Raw genomic sequence first — 21,075 nt, 5'->3', positions numbered from 1 at the left:
TTAGGGTTCTGAACGCAAAAAGGGGAGGTTGTGACTTTTTCATCTTTTTCTTCTGGTTACAGAAGACTATCACCAAAGAGACATCTAGACTCCCCTTCCTTTATCCCCTCGCCCATTGAGAAGATTTTGCGCAATGAGGCCAGACGTTTTCTTTGAATAACGAAGCACATCTTTTCATGCTTAAACAAGGACAAGTTTTATTTTATCAAAGCCAGAATGATCCATGATCTCAGATACAGAAGAAAACCATCCAGAACATGTACCTGCTACCTAATTAAATGCTTGCTAACTAAAGGCTGTAGAAAGAGTGTTTGGGATTTGGCCAATAATGGGGCTCCTTTGAGTGGACCCTTCGAAGGCCCAGAAGTCCTGAGCTTTGCCAGATGTGCTTGATAAATTATGCAGACACCAACTTCTTTCCCCCCTGCTTGAACTATGCAATCTAGGCTGGAGATAGTGATGTAATTGTCAGGTGTGTTTTCACAAGCTGATCAGAGTGTTCCAAGTATGCTTATCTGAGTCACCATGGGGAGAGCCAGAAAGGCAGCAGGATGTCAAGAAGCAGCTGCAGCCCTACAGCAGGAAAAGTAGCAAGCAAGGAAATCATGCAAAGTGAGGCGAAGGATCAGAGGAGGGTGGATGGAAACCCAAAGGGAGCAGGGTGAACATTTGAATCTCTAGTTAGACTGAAGGTCATCTAAGGCAGATCTAAATTCATTAACATTCCATATCTTTTACAACCTAGGCCTACGTTTTTGCCTGAGACATTCAGCGACTTGGGAGCCGAACAAATCTACGAAATCCCAGAAATTCAACTAGTTTTCCATTCTTAAACTGAACTTCAGTTATTCCAGTGATGCCTTCACCAGAGAAAGTGAGGTCATGAGCCATCATAACAGGAAGTCAGTGAAAGGGGAGATGAGTGTTGATGGTCTCCAGTGACTGGTTTGCCATCAGCGGTGCAGATGTCTTGAAGCTGCTCTTCTGAGGCATGAATGATGTAAGTGTGAAAGATTCCAAAGGCAATGCATCTCTTGGTCAGAATCATCCTGCAGTAGACATTGTCATTCCAGGCATTTGTCTTTGGAAAATTGACATGATGTAGTTTGAAGTATTCATAATCACGGAAAGCTTCCATCCCTACCATCATCCAAGGGAACACCAGTAGCAGCCATAATAGACAAAGCCCCCTTGCAGCCATGGCTCGCTGTGTCTCTTCCTAATTATCTCTGAACAAATGAAAAAGAAAATCACGTGTGTGTGTGTGTGTGGGAGGGGGGGATGGGTAGAATTCATTACTTGCTTTCCCCACCAACATATTGCACTATTTATTTATCACATATATATCCCATCCTTCCTCCAATAATTTCAAAATGGCCGAATTACATTGTCTTACCTTCACAACGGTCACTGAGGTGGCCTTTGTTTGGAGATGGAATTGTCCAAGGTTGGTAAGGAGTTCAACTGATACCGCTCCAACCAACCTCCAACTATCAATGCTGTGGTCACTTATTTAGGATTTTTGTGTAGCTCTCTTAACAGGAAAAGACACTCAAACTGGGCCAACTTCTGAATGGGGTATTTGGTCAACAAGATGGAATCTTTATGGCATGCAGCTATGCCTCTCCAGGCCCCTCAAGTCTTGACTGGTGCTAGACTGCCCCCCCCCTGCATATTCTGGAGGACACATTTGGGAGAAGTTTATCCTTCCCTTTCATCCAACTAGGTCTCTCTTTCTGGGCCAGATCATACTCTTTCCCCTGCAAGACCTGGCATTATTCAACGGCACCTTGAGACTAAGGGGCACTGCTGAAAGGCCACCACTGTTAACCAGGCTGGGGGATGGTCTGTAAAGTAACATGGCAGTATCATCAGTATCATCAGTATCATCAGTATCATCAGGCTCATCAAAGGGCTAGAGGAGGGGAGGGAAACCTCAGGCCTGTGGGTCAAATCCAGCTCTCCTGGAGCCCCAAGCTGAGCCTTCAGGGCTGCCCAGGCAGCTATGCCCCTTCACCTGGCCAACACCACCAATCCCCCCACCACAGATGGCTTGTTCGTTTCCAGCCTTTTGCACATTTTTCCCCATTCTAAAAACTTGAAATGCCTCTTGTTGTTCACTCGTTCAGTCGTGTCCGACTCTTTGTGACCCCATGGACCATAGCGCGCCAGGCCTTCCTGTCCTGCGCTCTCTCCCGGAGCGTGCTCAAGTCCATATTCATTGCATCAGTGACGCTATCTAGCCATCTCATCCTCTCCTGTCCCCTTCTCCTTTTGCCTTCTGTGTTTCCCAGCATCAGGGTCTTTTCCAGAGAAAAGTTTTCTCTTCGCATTAGGTGGCCAAAATATTTGAGCTTCAGCTTCCGTATCTGTCCCTCCAATGAGCACTCAGGGTTGATTTCCTTTAGGATTGACTGATTTGACCTCCTTCCAGTTCAGGGGACTCGTAAGAGTCTTCTCCAGCACCACAGTTTGAAAGCATCAATTCTTCGGTGCTCAGCCTTCCTTATAGTCCAGCTCTCACAGCCATACATTACTACTGGGAAAACCATAGCTTTGATTAGATGAACCTTTGTCGGCAAGGTGATGTCTCTGCTTCTTACTATGCTGTCTAGGGTTGCCATAGCTTTCCTCCTAAGGAGCAAGCGTCTTTTAATTTCATGGCTACAGTCACCGTCTGTGGTGATCTTGGAGCCCAAGAAAATAAAATCTGTCACTGCTCCTATTTCTTCCCCTTCTATATGCCAGGAATTGATGGGGCCAGATGCCATGATCTTTGTTTTTTTAATGTTGAGTTTCAAACCAGCTTTTGCACTCTCCTCTTTCACCCTCAACAAGAGGCTCTTGAGATCCTCTTCGCTTTCTGCCATTAGGGTGGTATCGTCTGCATATCTGAGGTTTTTAATAATTCCCCGGGCAATCTTAATTCCGACCTCTGATTCATCCAACCCGGCATTTCTCATGATGTACTCTGCATTTAAGTTAAATAAGCAGGGTGACAATATACAGTCTTGTTGTACTCCTTTCCCAATTTTGAACCAATCAGTTGTTCCATGGCCGGATCTTACTGTTGCTTCTTGACCCTCGTACAGGTTTCTCAGGAGACAGGTAAGGTGGTCTGGTACCCCCATGTCTTTCAGAATTTGCCAGAGTTTGTTGTGATCCACACAATCAAAGGCTTTAGCATAGGCAATGAAGCAGAAAGCAGAAATGCCTCTCCTAGGATTTAATTACAGGCAGTAAGCGTTGCAAGCTAAAGTATGCTGGTAGTTTTGTGTTTTGGGCTCCATCGCTTTTGCTTTAGTCCTCACTCATCACTGGAACAAAAGAACTTCTCCAAAATTGAATTCAGCCCTTGAACCAACAGCATTTCTTTACACCCCTGGACTAGACTCTTGACTAAACCTAATGATGAAGTGGTCATCAGGGTTCAAGTGATTTTTGTTGTTGTTTGTTTGATTGCATTTTTAAATGGAAATGTAGTAGCAATGTAGAGGGTCAGACTAAGTAGCCTCATGCCTCACGTTCTTGCTGAGCTCTTGCTCCCTTAAATATATGTTTGTAAGCTGACGAGACACAGGAATGTCTTATCTTGTCAACAAGGCTAAGGTCAGTATAGGGTTGTATATCATGTTCTCTGCTTATCATGCCCTATAACCCATTTCCTGTGCTATAAACAATGGTGCTAGAAGAGGACATGCTGAATACTGCAAAACCACACAGAAAAGAGAGGGGGCGCTTTTTCCTATGTGTCATAATGCCTATAAAAACAATTTGCTGATGTACCTCAGGGCTTTTGGCTCTTTGGAAGTGATTCCAGCCATAAAGCCCGCGCGTTAATGAAGAAAAACTCTTTTTCCTTCACTCCGTGGTCTCTCTGACTCTGATTTCTGCAACAGAAATACAAATAAGACTGTTAACCACTCAGCCCAAACACACCATCCTGTCTGTATGTTAATAAAGGAAAAAGCGGAGGGAGATGAGCATCCAAAGTAAGTCACAAAGGAGAGAAACAGGTTCTCAGGTAGGGATGGCGGAGAATTTCTCCCCGAAACTTTGGGGGGCCGAGCGCCAACGTGTTCGGCCCCCCGAACAAGTTTCGGGGAGAAATCCTCCGCACCCCCCCGCCCCCCGCCCCCCCCGGGATGGGACTTACCTTCCCTGAATGTCCCTCCCGGCGGCGGGTCCGGCTGGTGGTTCGTCCGGTGTTCGAGCGGTGCGGGAGCGGCAGCCAGTCTTTCGACCGGCTGCCGCCCCCGCCATTGCAATGAAAGAAAAAAAAACAAACACGTCCCCTGATAGGCTACGTGACGATTCACGTAGCCTATCACGGCAAGATTTGCAAAGTCAGCTGTGATAGGCTACGTGAATCGTCACGTAGCCTATCACGGGTGACTTTAAAAAAAAAAAAAGCACGTACGCGAATGGCGGCCCCCATAGGGAGCCGCCATTCCCCTTCCTTATTTGGTCGCTGTAGTCTATGTCAATGTTTACGTAGACTACGGCAAAAATAAGGGCAACGCAAATAGCATAGTAAATAAACATTTACGTAGACTACAGCAACTAAATAAGGAACGCGAATGGTGGCTCCCTATGGGGGCCGCCATTCGCGTACGCGCTTTTTTTTTTTTTTTTAAGTTACCCGTGATAGGCTACGTGACGATTCACGTAGCCTATCACGGCTGACTTTCCAGAACTAGCCGTGATAGGCTACGTGAATCGTCACGTAGCCTATCAGGGGATTTTTTTTTTTTTTTTTTTTACTTTCGTGTTCGCGGCCGGGCGAGGCAGGAAGCCTCCTCCCCGGCCTGAATTTCGGCCGGGCGAGGCGGGAAGTCTCCCCCCCCGGCCTGAATTTCGGCCGGGCGAGGCGGGAAGCCTCCCCCCCCTGCCTGAACTTCGCGGGGGGAGCAGCGAAGCGCTCCCCCCAACCGCGAACAAGCTGCGAGAAAAGGTAAGTGACTTTCGTTCACCCCTATTCTCAGGATGCAAAATAGTTCAGTAACAAAAAGCCCAATGCGTTTCCACCTGTTAATCTCCCCAATAGAATGTTGGAAAGAGTTCATACCTTTGCACAAGAAAACTTCTTCTTACCAGATGTAATATAGTTCTGCCACACAGAGTAGTGGGCCAAGTGTCTTCTTCTGCTGGTATGTTTCTGAGAGTATCCTTTAGACACAGGTGCTTAATATACAGGTAGACCAGCTGGACACCATGGGATCTTACACACAAATGAAGCTGGATGTCCTGGAGGAGATGCCAAGCCTCAGAACATGCCAGCAGGTGATGGCGATGAATCACAGCCGTGTGGAACACATGGAATGACAAGATGTACTTGCTATGACCATAAATTCTATGAAACGGCTGCTGGCTCCTGTTGTACTTCTGGATTCCTCCCTGTCTCCGAATCTCTGTATATCAGCTCAAGAAAAGACAAGACAAACCACCTGTTCCTCTGAGGTCCATATTCCAGCATGTGCATCAGATATGAATGCCACCTTCTCCAACCATCTCTGTTTACCATGAAGACCCCCAGTTTATGAGTCTACATCCCTGAAAATTCACATCCCTTGCCGGTCTTTCTTTAAAATAGCATTGCTTTAAACAAAGAGTTTATTGCTCACGCACACCTAAGACAGCATTCTTTGGGGAAGCCCCTAGGAAGAGGAAGTGTTTTGGCTGAGAGTAAATGGAGACAGAGGATTTCAATTTTAAAAGAACACCCGCAAACAAGGCAGTGAGCACAATTCATTTTTTTTTAAAAAAAACCTTACGTATTTATTATCGGAATATACTACACTGCGTTTTTATTTATGAAAATTTTGCGACTCTTTGTGGACAATGAAAAAAAAGCTGCATGACTGCTGGCTCCACAGGACCTCGTGGTGCCTTTCTGCAGAGGATTCTGTGGCACGGGCTGAAGGGAGTTCGATCCCATGTAAGTCCGTTGCAGAATTCTCTGACATCCCTACATAGGGGTTTTGCCCCGGAAAGGTTTGTTGTATGTCTGCAAAACCTGGAGCTGTCCCAAACATGCTAGTACTCCCCTCCTATGTCTCAGAGGCCCCAAGAGCTGACTGGATTCACTTTTAGTCAGAAGTACACGGCGTGTTGTTCAATGCAGTTGAATCCTGAGTAAACATGGATAAGATGACCCAGTTGCACAAGAGTAGATCTAGGCATGAGGCACCGTTCTGAGGCATCTGAGGTTGCACCGAGAGGGTGAGGGCAGAGCCAAGAAGGAAGAAGAGTGGTCTCTCCTCCTCCCCTCCTCCCAGCCTCTGCTGTACTTTGTATTTCCTTGACAGCAGAAAAGTCAGACTGAAATGGGTTTGAAGATTCATCTGGAATGAATAAAGTATTGCTCAGCCTGTTCCTCTAAGGAGAGGTGCCTACTCCCTCCCTTCTCCTTTTTGCGTTGCCCTTATTTTTGCTATTTGCGTTGCCCTTATTTTCGCCGTAGTCTACGTAAACATTTACGTAGACTACAGCGACTAAATAAGGAACGCGAATGGCGGCTCCCTATGGGAGCTTTTTTTTTACAAAAAAAAAAAAGTACGCGCTTTTTTTTTTTTTAAAGTCACCCATGATAGGCTTTGCAGATCTAGCCGTGATAGGCTATGTGAATTGTCACGTAGCCTATCAGGGGGTGTTTTTTTTTTTTTAACTTTTGCGTTCGCGGCCGGGCGAGGCGGGAAGCCTCCTCCCCGGCCTGAATTTCGGCTGGGCGAGGCGGGAAGCCTCCCCCCTGGCCTGAATTTCGGCCGGGCCGAGGCGCGAAGCCTCCCCCCCTGGCCTGAACTTCACGGGGGGACCAGCGAAGCGCCTCCCCCCCACTGCGAACGTCCTTCGAGGACAGGTAAGTGACTTTCGTCCACCCCTACAAAGCTCTCAAACAGCGTAGTGCCAGGTAACTGGAAGGACTGTCTACTTCCATAAATATCTGCCCTGACCCTTCCATCATCCTCAGAGGCCTTTCTCTGGCTGCCTTGGCTGATCGATGTGAGGTAGGTAGGGATGGCGGAGAATTTCTCCCCGAATCTCTGGGAGGCCGAATGCTAACGCATTCGGCCCCCCGAAATTGGTGGTGAAATTCTCCACCCCCCCCCCGGGATGGGACTTACCTCCTGCGAATGTCCCTCCCGATGGCGGGTCCCGGCGGCGGTTCGGCGGCGTTTGGGCGGGGGCGGGGGTGGCAGCCGGTCTTCTGACCGGCTGCCGCCACCACCATTACAAAAAAGTAAAACAAACAAACAAACCCCATGATAGGCTACGTAATGATTAACGTAGCCTATCACGGCTAGATTTCCAAAGTCCACCGTGATAGGCTACGTTAATCATTACGTAGCCTATCACGGGTGACTTTGGACAAAAAAAAAAAGCGTGCACGCAAATGGTGGCAAATGCATTCCTTATTTGGTCCCGGTCATCTACGTAAAGATTTATGTAGATTACGGCGAAAATAAGGGCAATGCAAATAACTATTGCTGCTGGCTGTTATCTTGGTTCCTACTTCACTTGTATTCCATTTCAAATGTATGTTTTCATCTTATGTTTTACTATGTTATCCTATTTTATGGTTACACGTTTCATTTTGTCAAGCTGTCAGAGAGCCTTGGCTAATTGGTGGTGTAGACATTTAATAAATAAATACAATAAATAATTCAGGTGAGGAAGTGAAAATGCCTCCTGGAACCAGTAATGATATCGAGCAAAAAGTATGGGATACATTACGGATAGATCAATCAAAGAAAACCGTATCGACAATCCTTAGAGAGAATTCATCAAAATTGTTACACCGATGGAATATGGTGCATCTGGCAAGGAGAGCGACTAGAAATAATACAAAATGTAGGTATTCCAGGAAAAACTGGGCAGTCATCTCTCAGGGATTCCTGCACTGAGCAGAGGGTCTGATGATCTAAGTGGCTCTGTCCAGCTCTATTATTCTATGATTCTATGTTGGAGAAATTGGAATCAGCAGGGTTTATATATTCATATGTGGTGATTATGTCCTGTTGTGTGTTACAGTTTTGGAACATCACATTCTTAGATATGGCAAACAGTACACATCGACCTGCATATGTTAGATCAGCATTGGCTCTACTAACACGGAATGCTTTAAACTGGGCTGTGTCTCCACGACAAAGGAAGGAGAAACTAATGGAGGAGTACTGGATCTTTTAAACAAGGAATCAGCTTTGCTGCGCTTTGGTCCATGCAGGGCTCCCTGAGCAGGTTCTCCGTACCAGTAAAAATCACTTCACAGAACATTCTTCTTGGCGGGGGTTGGAGTGAATGTCATCTCACTGGCAGGGGCTGCTCAGCCAATAGGAGAGGCTCCCACCCTTCCTCCTTCCTACTTTCCCCTGAAACTCCAGATGTGCCTGCATTTCAGGAACAAGCCTCACTGAGCACAATGGGAATTTCTTCCAAGTAGACACACATATGCTTGTGCTGGGAAAGAGAGGGGGAGAACACAAAGATGGGAAACCAGCCCCCATTTTGACCCACAGGATTGCTACAATGAAGGGTTGAAGTAGTTACTTCCTAAGGCAATAAAACAAACAAAGGAGAATCAGAGCCTTGAGATCGCGCTTTACCACACTTAGGGGATTGGGCTTTAAACTGTGCCATGGCAATTGAGGGGGATCTCTGTATGTTCTGGTGTGGGCATTCAGAGGGTAAACCTTGTTGGCCACGTGGGAGTTACTTCTGATGAGAAACGAATTGGTTTGAGCAGGGACGGGAAACACACAGGGAACGGCACACCCCTGGGCAGGGCTAGCACATCTGAGCACGTCTTTTATTATTTGAAAGCATCAGATATGCCTTACTGCTCTCCCCATTTGTTGGGGAGAGAAGAGACCTAATCCTCATCCTACATTCATTGCCCCTTGAAGAGCAAACTCCAAAGAGCCTTCAATAGAGTTAACTACCCAAGGCTGGAGGAGACAGTCTGGAGGAAAGGTATCAAGGAGAAATATCAGCGAATAAGCAGCTGTGGGCATTCTTTCTCCTCGCGCATTTGGTAGAGACATAAGAACATAAGAAGAGCCACACTGGATCAGACCAAGGGTCCATCTAGTCCAGCATTCTGTTCACATAGTGGCCAACCAGCTGCCCACAGGAAAGACACAAGCAGGACATGAGTGCAATACCACCCCCCTGCCCATGTTCCCCAGCAACTGTTGTACATAAGCTAACTGCCTCTGGTCTTGCAGGTAGCACATAGCCATCAGGACGAGGAGCCATTGATAGCCTCCTCCTCCAGGTTTCTATCTAATCCCCTTTGAAAGCCATCCAAATTGGTGGCCATCACTACATCTTGAGGTAGAGGATTTCATAGTGTAACTATGCGCTGTGTGAAGAAGTACTTTCTGTGATCTCTCCTGAATCTCCCACCAATCAGCTTCATGGGATACCCCAGGTTCTAGTATTTTGAGAGAGGCAGAAAAATGTCTGCATATCCACATTCTCCACACCAAATGGTTGGAAGCACAGAAGAGGCACTGGAGGTTGACAACATCATGTAAAGGACCCGCAAACATCCATCAATAACCAATCTCCTTTGCAGATAGGCATGTAGGAACCCACCACAGCTCAGGTTCTCCGGGCGCCTGCTGAAACGCTGCCCCTTTTGCGTTTTGCGAAAAAGGGGGCTTAAAAATGCGCATATTTAAGTATGTGCAGTTTGAGACCAGGAGAGTGTAACATGTGCAATACCAGAGGCATTATGCGGGCCCTTGCCAGACAGGTCAGGGTGAGTCTGGGAGGGCATGAGCAAGGGCAAGCGAGGGCAGGCTCCTGGACCAGCTGTGACAGGGAAGCACAGGGAGGGATGTCCAACTCCTGCTTCTGGGGTCAGAGTCTTCTCTGAGGGGGGAATCTCAACTCTCCTATGGGCCCACAGACAATGCTTCGGGAGCTTAAGATTGCTCTTAAACAGATATTTCTTGATTTGTACCTCAGTTTCATAGACACAAAACTAAACCAGCCCACAAATCCCAACCCTCTTAATCGTCAGCCACAGATGACTTCAAGCCCAAACAAGCAACCCCCCTGTCAATTATCCTCCCATCTCCATGCTGAAATCCTCAACAATCCATGCGCCAACTGGTCTGCAAGGCCACTTAACATGGATCTTAGATAATGGTAGCCACCACGAGCCAGAAATGGATAGAGTTTGAATACCACCCGTGAAAATCACCAAAAATGCCCCCACCAACTTCAAAGGACACCACTGGCATTGCAAATGTGGGGGAGCAGTGTTATCCCCACTTCAGTTACACCAGGTTGGGAAATAGCTCAAGAAAAAGACACTCTGAAATCAAAGGTGATGTCAGTTCTCCCCCAAGCTGGGACTATTCTTTTTTCCTGACTAATTGCTCCTTGGTGTTCAGTTCAGGCCTGAATATAATAATGTAGCATTTCGGGAGGAAGATGCAACCCAATAAGCCAGCACTGGAGGCCAAGATGGAGAAGACCTCCACGGCCACCATGTATTTCCCCTTGGTGCTCAGGTAGGTTGGCACAAAGGACACCCAAACACTGCAGAAGACCAACATGCTGAAACTGATCAGCTTGGCTTCATTGAAAGTATCAGGCAACTTCCTGGCAAGGAAAGCCACAGTGAAGCTGATGAGGGCCAGAAACCCCATGTAGCCCAGGACAATGTAGAACATGAGGGCTGAGCCTTCATTGCATTGAACTACGATCGCGTCGACCTGGGAGTGCATGTCCAACTCTGGGAAGGGGGGAGAAGTTGCCAGCCATACAAAACAAATGCCAGCTTGAATAAGAGAGAGAGACAATATCACTGATACAGGAAGTCTCTTCCCCACCCATTTCCTCACCCTGTTTCCAGGCTTTGTAGCTACAAAGGCCAAAACCACAGTGATGGTTTTTGCTAACACACAAGCCACAGCAATGGAGAAGATGAGGCCAAATACTGTTTGCCTCAGAAGGCAGGTCACCTTCCCAGGCTGGCCAATGAATAAGAAGGAGCAGAGAAAGCAGAGCAGCAGGGAGGAGACCAAGATACAGGTGATGTTCCAGTTGTTGGCTTTGACAATGGGTGTATTTTGGTGCTGAATGAAGGTCCACAACACCAAAAGTGTGATCACAGAAATGAAAAGAGCCAAGGAGGTGAGAACTGCTCCCAAAGGCTCCTCATAAGATAGGTAGCTTATCACTTTAAGAATACATTGGTCCTGATTCTTGTTTGGATACTGATCTTCTTGGCACTTCTCACATTGATCGGCATCTGAAAGTGTTGAGCAAAAACTTTACATTAAAACATATTCTCTGTGTTTAGTGGCGGTCTTTTAATTTGACCTCATTTAACAAATCCTCTTTCTTCAGCATCAGTGATAACGATTCTGTCAGGATTTCCTCTTCTTGCCCCTGTTCATACTCAACACAGTAATATATTTGTCTTTCAAGAAAAGGGGTAGGAATTAAAATACATATGAATCTGAAACTTTTCGATTTTTGTGTGATTATGTCTAGAATTCAGATGGGTAAGTGGCCAAAGAATACAAAGATTCCCTGAATTTAGCTGGAATTGTTTAACTGGAGCTCATAGAACAAAGTTTCTTCTTCCATTGTCCACCGCTGTTCATAGTAAACACACTCATATATTCCTATTTAGAGAACCATGGTAGGAATTAAAATGTACCTGAAATACAAACTTCTGGGTTATTTTCAAATCACTTGGGATTCCTGCACTTACCCATCTGGATGGAAATCCTCCCTTGGGGGCACTCAACACAATCATAGCAACACACTTGCTTCCCCTGCTGGACGAACCTGCTCTGTCCCGGGTGGCAGCTCTCGACACAGGTGGAAGTGGGCAGCGTCTAATGGAAAGCAGAAGGAAAGCCATTTGGCATGCAAGTACCTTTTCCTGATAGGTGCAATCCTCAGCTACATCTCTTTTTCTTCTAGCGTTGCCCTTATTTTCGCAGTAGTCTACCTAAATCTTTACGTAGACTACAGGGACCAAATAAGGAACCCGAATCGCGGCTCCCTATGGGGGCCACCATTAGCGGTACGCGATTTTTTTTTTTTAAAGTCACCCGTGATAGGCTACGTGATGATTAACGCAGCCTATCACGGCTGACTTTGCAAATCTAGCCATGATAGTCTACGTTAATTGTTATGTAGCCTATCACAGGGGCGGTTTTTTTTTTTTTAACTTTTCTTGTAATGGCATCTTTCCCCTGACGAAGACCTGCCGAACCGCCGCTGGGACCTGCCACCGGGAGCGACATTAGTGAAAGGTAAGTCCCATCCCAGGCGGGAGGCGGGGGGCGGGGGGGTGGCGGAGAATTTCTCCCCGAACAACCTTGGGAGGACCAAATGCATTGGCACTCGGTCCCCTGAAGTTTCAGGGAGAAATTCTACCCCAGCCCTATTCAGAACATGGTAAGATCGCAGGACTTTGGTCAGGTCAGCATCTTTGGGCATATGGCAAGACATTAATGCATCAGGAAGGCCCAACGCTTACCACAGACCATTCATGAAGGTGCTTCTTGCTGCCATTGCCACAGACTGCTTGTCCACTGTCTCAGTTGGGTGAACAGCTCAGAGATTTCATTCCTGCTCATTCTCCTACACTCCCTTTTGGCGAGTTGGGAAGGATTCGACTAACTGGACCCAATCCACACTACCACCCACCCAATGCAGCCTTCCCTAACCTTAGTCCTTCCAGATGTTTTGACCTACAGCTCCCATCAGCTGCAGCCACTCTAGCCAATGGTCAGAGATGAAGGAACACCTCATTACTTTGAATGAGTTCAAATCTCCAGGGCCAGATGAACTGCATCCTAGAGTAAGAAAGGAACTGGCAGAAGAACTCTCAGAACCACTGTTTATTCTCTTTGAGATATCATGGAGGACAGGGGAAGTGCCAGATGACTGGAGGAGGGCTAACGTTGTCCCTATCTTCAAAAAGGGTAAAAAGGAGGCACCTGGGAACTACAGACCAGTCAGTTTGACATCAATCCCTGGGAAAATTCTGGAGCAGATGATAAAGCAATCCATCTGGAAGCACCTTGACAACAATGCCGTGATTACTCGAAGCCAACATGGATTTGTCAAAAACAAGTCCTGCCAGACAAATCTGATCTCATTTTTTGATCAAGTAACCTCCCTTGTAGACCGTGGGAATGCTGTTGACATCATATACTTTGACTTCAGCAAAGCTTTTGACAAAGTGCCCCATGATATCCTGATGAGCAAACTAGCTCAAAGTGGGCTAGATGAAACACCGATCCGGTGGATCCACAGTTGGCTACAGAATCGGACTCAAAGAGTGCTTATCAATGGGACCTTCTAAAACTGGGGAGAGGTAACAAGTGGGGTACCGCAGGGCTCAGTCCTGGGCCCAGTGCTCTTCAACATTTTTATTAATGACTTGGAGGAGGAGGTGCAGGGAATGCTGATCAAACCTGCAAATGACACAAAATTGGGTGGGATAGCTAATAGTTTGGAAGACAGAAACAAAATTCAAAGTGATCTTGATAGACTGGAACTCTGGGCAGAAAACAACAGAATGCCATTTAACAGGGATCAATGCCAAGTTCTGCACCTAGGAAAAAGAAACCAAATGCACAGTTACAAGATGAGGGATACGTGGCTCAACCACACTACAAGTGAGAAGGATCTTGGAATTGTTGTCGATCACAAGCTGAATATGAGCCAACAATGTGATGTGGCTGCAAGAAGGCCAATGCTCTTTTGGGCTGCATTAATAGAAGCATAGCTTCCAAATCCCGGGAAGTACTAGTTCCTCTCTACTCAGCACTGGTTAGGCCTCATCTGGAGTACTGTGTCCAGTTTTAATAGCGTTGCCCTTATTTTCGCCGTAGTCTACATAAATCTTTATGTAGACTACCCGGGCCCAAATAAAGAATGCAAAAAAAAATAAATAAATAAGGAACGCATTTGCGTACGTGCTTTTTTTCCCCCCGAAGTCACCCGTGATAGGCTACGTAACGATTAACATAGCCTATCATGGCTGACATTGGAAATCTAGCCGGGATAGGCTATGTTAATCGTTACGTAGCCTATCACGGGTGTGTGTTTTTTTTTTTTCATTCACTTTGTAATGGCGGCGGAGGCAGCCAGTCGGAAGACCGGCCGCCGCCCCCACCCCCGCCGAAACGCCGCCGGGCCCCGCCGCCGAGAGGGACATTCGAGGGAGGTAAGTCCCATCCCGGAGGGGGGGGGCAGGGGGGCGGAGAATTTCACCAACAATTTCGGGGGCCCGAATACGTTGGCATTCGGCCTCCCCGAGATTCGTGGAGAAATTCACGGTCATCCCTACATTGGTGCAGAGAGAGAGAGAGAGAGAGAAAAGCAGTGCAATCAGATGGTATTATAACGGAAAAGTACAGCCTCTGGGAATTGCATCATTAGTTTAGTCAGTTGGATAGATTACCGTACCATAAATATCATAACAAAATAAATAAATCAGAAAAACTTGAAAGAGGATTTTAAAAAGTGGTAACTTGCCTACATGGAGATAGCTTATACTGCGCAGGACAGGAAGGCCTGGCGTGCTATGGTCCATGGGGTCACGAAGAGTCGGACATGACTGAACGACTGAACAACAACAACAACAAAAGGGATGTACGAAAGGGACTTACCTTGTCCCGCAGCTTTTTTTGCGGTGGGGGGGAGGCGCTTCGCTTCTCCCCCTGAAGTTCATGCGAGCGGGGGGTGTCTTCCTGCCTCACCCCCGGCCGAAATTCAGGCCGGGGAGAAGCGCCCCGTCTCCCCGGCCGCGAACTTCAACAGAAAAGTAAAAAAAAAACCACAACGCCCCGTGATAGGCTACGTAACGATTTACGTAGCCTATCACGGCTAGATCTGCAAAGTCAGCCGTGATAGGCTACGTAAATCATTACGTAGCCTATCACGGGTGACTTAAAAAAAAAAAAAGTGCATACACAAATGGCGGCCCCCATAGGGAGCTGCCATTCGCGTTCCTTATTTGGTCCCTGCAGTCTACGTAAATCTTTACGTAGACTACAGTGAAAATAAGGGCAACGCAAATAGCTTTTTTTTTTTTACTTTTTTTTCGCAGCCGGGTAGATGGGGCGCTTCTACCCGGCCTGAATTTCTCCAGCGAGGGATGGGGCGCCTCCCCCCCCGGCCTGAATTTTGGCCAGATGAGGCGGGGCGCCCCCCCTCGCATGAACTTCAGGGGGAGAAGCGAAGCACCTCCCCCCCCACTGCGAAGCAAGCTGCGGGAGAAGGTAAGTCCCTTTCGTACATCCCTACTCAGGGGCTCGCCGTGTGTGGCGAGTAGGGTTAGGCAGCTGGTGGGGGCCCAGTAAAGGGTGTATCGGCCCAGAACTGGTGAGTTCGCCCATCTCTGCTCTAAACAGCTATATGGCAAGCAGGCAAGTCATGATCCTCGTTATGCTGGGAATACCTGTGCTGATTCAATCTGGTGGGTGTAGATGGGTGAGAATTTTGCTTCAGTACATTTTTGATAAGAGTTTGTTAAAATTCATGAAGTTCATATTGGGAGAGGAAGACCTTGAGATTTAAACAAACAAACCCTGAATTATGGAGAAAGCAAAATTGACAGATTTGCCCAGTCCTAGACAGGAAGCAGACAATCTTGGTACCCGTTGGCCTACATATATTTCACCCCCCTGGAAAGCTTATTGAATACATCTGATGATCATATACAAAAGAAAAGTGGGAAGGGGGGAACAGCAGGGAGAGGCTGAGTAGCTGATCTCCATCATATTCGCTGTGCCCAGGTGTGAAAGTTTGAGGCCTACAGAGGGAAAAGGAAGAAAGGTCAGGCCTAGAGGTCTGGGGTTTTCTGTTGGGAGGGGTAACCCTGAGAGGACTAGTTTCATTTCTCCAGTCAGGTGTCAGTTTCATTTCTCCACTGAAGTTTCATTTTTCCTGGTTGAAACAATACTTTTGATTTTGAGGGCAGAGGGTATTTAAAAAGAGGGAGAGAGCCAGTAAGAGGTAGAGACAGCCAGAGACTGAAGTGAGAGCAGAGTCAGAAGAGTGAGCAGGAAGAAGCAGCCTAGAAGGGTCTAAGTACAGTTAGGGTAGTTTTAGATTTGAAGCAGTAATTTTGGTTTTGAGGGAGGGGTATAAAAAGAGAGTGAGGGAGCCAGTAGAAGCAGAGTTTGGGAGACCAGAGACTGAAGAGGGAGCAGGAAGGAGCAGCCTGGAGAAGTCTAAGTACAGCTAAGGTAAAGGATCTTGTGTTTTGCAAATTTTATTCTCTTTTAATGCCATTTGTATCACTCAGCTCTATTTTGTAAATACCTTCAGTTGTAATTTGTTTGCTTTAAATCTACTAGTAAACTGTTGTGTTTAATTTAAACCCTGGTTCTAGAGTGTCAGTCACCCCACGTCTATATCCTAAACCCCATGTTGCTGGGAAAGGGAAGTTGCAAAGAAGGAAGGTGGGCCTCTTAAGGAGGCAAGAGATCCTGAAGGAGTTGCTCCGGGGGTCCAGGTCATAAGAGGAACCTTGACACCAGGTTTTGCTGCTAAATCCCAGTGCAGAAGATCTTGATGCCAATATCGAGAGTACGTGCATAAAATATGGTGGCGATGTTGATCACTGTGCTTACCTGCCTGAATTTATGATTCCACATAATAGCACTTCCATTCACAATGAACTCTTTCCCTGCAGGAGCCTGGGGGTCCATCCTTCCAACTTGGACTCTCTGAAAGGATTCATTGGGGAAGGTGACCAAGTTGATGAGATCATATCCCCCTGCCAGGTCCCCATTATCATTGAAAAGTATTTCTTCACCAGCACTGTTGTTAAAATGGATGTTTCTCAGAAACCAGTGAAGCTAAAAGGAAGGAGAAAAAAAAGGAATGGGGTCAAACAGCAAGGAACTGGTTAATATCAGTGCTATGCAAACCTGACTTTCACTACCTTTAGCCACTGAATCATTACCACCAAAAATGAATCTACAAGAGTTTGTACTTTCCCAACATTTTAAAATGTCTATCCAAGGTAGGAAGAAAGATGTCAACTAACATTAATCAGAGCACCAACACAAACCGACGAACTCCCAGAACACCTGTGGTCTCCACAATATACAAAACAAGAATCCTAATATGCTACAATAGGAATTCTGAATGGACTACTTCAGAGGGTTGTGACCCTGGACTGGGGTTTTGCATACAATGTTTCCTGCCCCCTGCCCAAACTGAAGTAATCAACAAAAGCATTGTTTAGGACAAAATCTCAGCCAGTCCACACAACAGGTTCACTTTCTGGACATGACTGTGCAAGTCCATAATGGACATACAAGCACAGCTTATATCGGAAACCTACTGACTGCCACAGCCGCTTCCAGCCAGAACACAGCTTTCATGGGTTTCAAAGGGGCTGGACATTCCTTTTCAGTCATGGTCTAAGAAATTAAGTCTGCCAATGTGGTTGTCCCTTGTCTACTGTTGATTTATCTACGATTTGGCTTTTCTTGTATTTCAAGTTAATTCTGGTATGGTATATTATAATGTTTTGCCATTTCAGTCCTGGAGGTGCAATGACCTGCCATGGCTGAAGTTTCTGGAGATCCCATGTTCTTCCATCTCCCCTTGTTTTGTACATGTCTCTTGATGAATCCATGGCATGGAGAGCATGTGCTACAGCATAGACAGCATTGTAGATATTGTAGCTCTGGCCAGACATCCCTGTTTCAAACATAGATCCAGGAAGACTCCCCAGCTTCTCCTTCCCAGTGCAGTTTCTCTTGTTTGCGACATAAAGGTTATACATAGGGAAGGAACAGATAAACGCACTGGCCCAGAATTGATGGATGAAATAAAAAGTGGACTGGAAAGGATTGATCATCTCCACAAAATCTTGAAATCCTGGCACCACGTTTGTATGGAGGGTGAAGGACAAGGTGCCATTGAAAGATTTAGTGGTGAATTTAGTCCCAGGTGCTAAGGCAGTGAAATCCCATTCAGCTGTTGTGATCCATACCCTCTCTATAGGATACGTCTGAAGAACTTCATTGGAGTATAAAACTACCTGTAACGCCTCCAGAGACTGACCGTCTCCATACACAAGAATCACATTGATTTTACTCCGTGTGAGAGTTGATTGAATTGGTCCCAATTTTTTTTGAATTATTTTATGTTGTAAAAATGTTGTCACTCTTGGGATCATGTGCATCCAAGCAATGCAAATATTGTTTTCCAAGTGCCTTGGTCTCAGCGTTCGGAGGAAGGTTTCCCCACGGTCATCCTCTGAAACAATGAGGCCGATCCAGTTCCATCCGAAATGCTTGAGTAGCCCAACAATCCCGACGTACTGAGGATCTTCATTTGGGACCATCCGGTAGAATGAAGGAAAGCGAGTTTTGTCCCTCAGTGCTGGATCAAAGGCACCATAGCTGAGCTAATGGGAATGATATGATACCTTTAGGACTGAAAAAACCATCACATCGTTCTTCACCCAAACTGACTCCTTCCAAACCTTTGCTAACATCTTGACCTTGCTCAATATGATCTACCCTTAAACATTGTTGTCTCTAAGTTAAGAGAGTCTAATCTTAAATTTCCTAGCAAACACGTCTGGTGTTATCAATACTCTGGCTGCGAGTAGATTCTAAACAGGATATTGAAGCAACTAGCTTTCATGGGCATCCACAAGACGGGCCAATGGGGGGCAGTCGCCGCCCACCCCAATGACCCATAATCTCCAGATTCCCAGCTTTCATGTTTTTAAAAAGCAAGCCTCTTGCTCATGTAGAACCTGAGATATGCATAGACACTTCTCTGCCCATTTGGTTTGTAAGCAAATATAGCACCTCCCACCTTTCATCGGTTTGATCCAATGAATGAAGTCATAGCAGTGTTTGACACACCCACTGTCTGCAGAATTGACTTCCTGGTTCATTGGAAAGCCTTTTGGTGTGTCTTTCCTTGTGGAAAAGTGAATACTGCCTCAAAAGATCAATGCAGGAATCCAGGCATTTAGTGTAGCTCTGTAGTGTGTCTACCCCCTCCCCCAAATAAAACATTGGAGCGGAGGAAGGACAGCAGTTCATGATCTTTCGAACTCAGCTCTTAATAATTAATTAATATTTCTCTGAGATTGTAAACAGTATTTTTTTAAACTGGCATTGCAATGCTCATAAATTTCATCATTATGATATCTAAATTACGGGAGTCATGGCTGTAACTGAGTGTGGGTTACTTGAGCCCTGCAGAGTAGCTCAGTGTTGCTATTCCCATATCGGGGTGTCCAGCATGGGGAAATCAAGCCCTCTTAGGGTTCGATGGCTTCCCCCCGAGGCCCTGGCTCAGCTAGATTTAGTGAGCCAAGCCACAGGCTCCCCACCAGATGCCCTGTGTGCAAATAGCTCCTGTGCGCAAATGGACGCTGCGCACAAATGGCTCCTTCTCCCCCTCCCAGGACTGATGAGGGGGAGAAGGAGCCATTTGCACATGGCGGCAGCAGTGCCAGGGGTAGTCGGTGGATGGCAGTGGCAGGGATTCGCACTGCTGCCCCCTGCCAATGTCAGCAGCACTGCCGCCTCCATGAGCAAACCTCTCGTGCTCTCCCTCCCGACACCAGAAAGGAGAGTGTGAGGGGTTTGCGCATGGTGGTTGCGGCAGGGAGCGGGCAGCACCAGCAGGAGTTTCCACCTCCGTGACCTGCCACGAGTACCATGGTCACCACGTGTGAGGGCTCCTTCTCCTCTTCCTGGGCCCCAGGAGGGGGAGAAGCAGCCATTTGTGCTCAGGCCATGGAAGGAGAAGGAAAGTCTCACACACAGCAGCTGCCTGCAGTGCGCACAATGGAGGATGAGAGGGGAGCAACAGTCCCCTCTCATCTTCCTGCCCCACTGCTGTGCCACCACTACAGCAGCAGGGGCAGGAGGATCAGAAGGGAGCCAGTTTTGATACAAGCAGGAGCTTGCCCTGTGCTGACGTTAATCTCACCATGAACACATACCTGTGGCATCTTGTAGGCATTGAAGATGTCGGCCATCTGGATGGAGTTTTGAGAGGTGAGTGCTCCAACGACAGCCATCAATTTCTCTTTCCTGCCACAGTTATAATTGATGGGATTCCTCTGCCCTGTGAAGAGAAGATCCAGAGTGGCCCAGCAGTTTCGCCCTGGATCAAATGCACTGTCATAAATCTTGGAATCGAGTGTGGCGTTGGGTAAAAATTCGGCATTCTTGTTGATCTCATGAATGGCAAAAGTAAAGGCAAGCACATACTGGTAGTTTTTGGGGATCATGCTGCAATGAGAGGGTTATATATTATTAAATCAAGTATGTTGCATCTTGCATTATGATTCACTCATCTAACTAAATAGGAAGATTATAATAATAATACCTAACAACAACAACATTCATTGCTTCTCACCACAGACTTACACACAGAGATAAAGAAATCCATAACTAATAGAACCAGAGTAAAAATCCAAATCAGTATAAAGCATAATCAGCAAAACAATAGGAAGAAGAAAGGGGGGAGAGCCTGGAGGGGGGAAGCCTCTCTTATTGGTTGAGCAGCCCCTGCCAGTCAGATGACAGTCACCCCAGCCCCCCACCCCCCAGAAGTATGTTCTGTGAGATGACTTCGAATGGCGCAAACCACTTGTGGATCCCTGCCTGGACCAAAATCAGCTCCATGAAAATGCGGGTAAGCCACTCCTTCCTTCTCCTTCCGTTGTCATGGAGACACCCCCATAATCTCTTTTTCTAATGCAGTGTACTGGACTGTTCTGAAGATATAATGTAGCTCTAAAATTTTATTTATTTATTTATTTATTCATTCATTCATTTCATTTCATTTCATTTCATTTCATTTCATTTCATTTCTGTACTGCCCAATAGCCAAAGCTCACTTTGCAGATGTAGCATAACATACAATGAAATTAATGACTAGATCCATGTGGCTCACATTTGCAGGGTAAATGTCAGTTTTTCTCTAGGGGAGCAAGAAAGCCACTTACCTGGTCTCGCAGCTTGTTCGCGGGGGGGGGGAGGCGCTTCGCTGCTCCCCCCGAAGTTCAGGCCGGGGGGGGAGGCTTCCCGCCTC

The 21,075-nt window shown here is 46.7% G+C and overlaps 1 protein-coding gene across 1 annotated transcript; it reads right to left on the bottom strand.

The window, feature by feature from the left end:
• Nucleotides 1-10,364: 10,364 nt before the first annotated feature.
• On the bottom strand, nt 10,365-20,014 carry LOC146342352 (vomeronasal type-2 receptor 26-like). The gene is made up of 5 exons (XM_084806099.1): nt 19,979-20,014; nt 17,561-18,415; nt 16,623-16,850; nt 11,735-11,861; nt 10,365-11,266 (listed from the first exon to the last, which is right to left on the bottom strand). Exons 1-5 carry the CDS (start codon nt 20,012-20,014, stop codon nt 10,365-10,367), a joined length of 2,148 nt encoding a protein of 715 aa, XP_084662225.1.
• Nucleotides 20,015-21,075: the final 1,061 nt, after the last annotated feature.

Source organism: Heloderma suspectum, chromosome 6, assembly GCF_057233095.1.
Source record: "Heloderma suspectum isolate Gila_16-S chromosome 6, 16-S_ref, whole genome shotgun sequence".
In the NCBI taxonomy this organism is placed as follows: domain Eukaryota; kingdom Metazoa; phylum Chordata; class Lepidosauria; order Squamata; family Helodermatidae; genus Heloderma; species Heloderma suspectum.
Note: the sequence above shows the minus strand (reverse complement) of the source record. Positions and strands in the feature narration are given on the sequence as shown.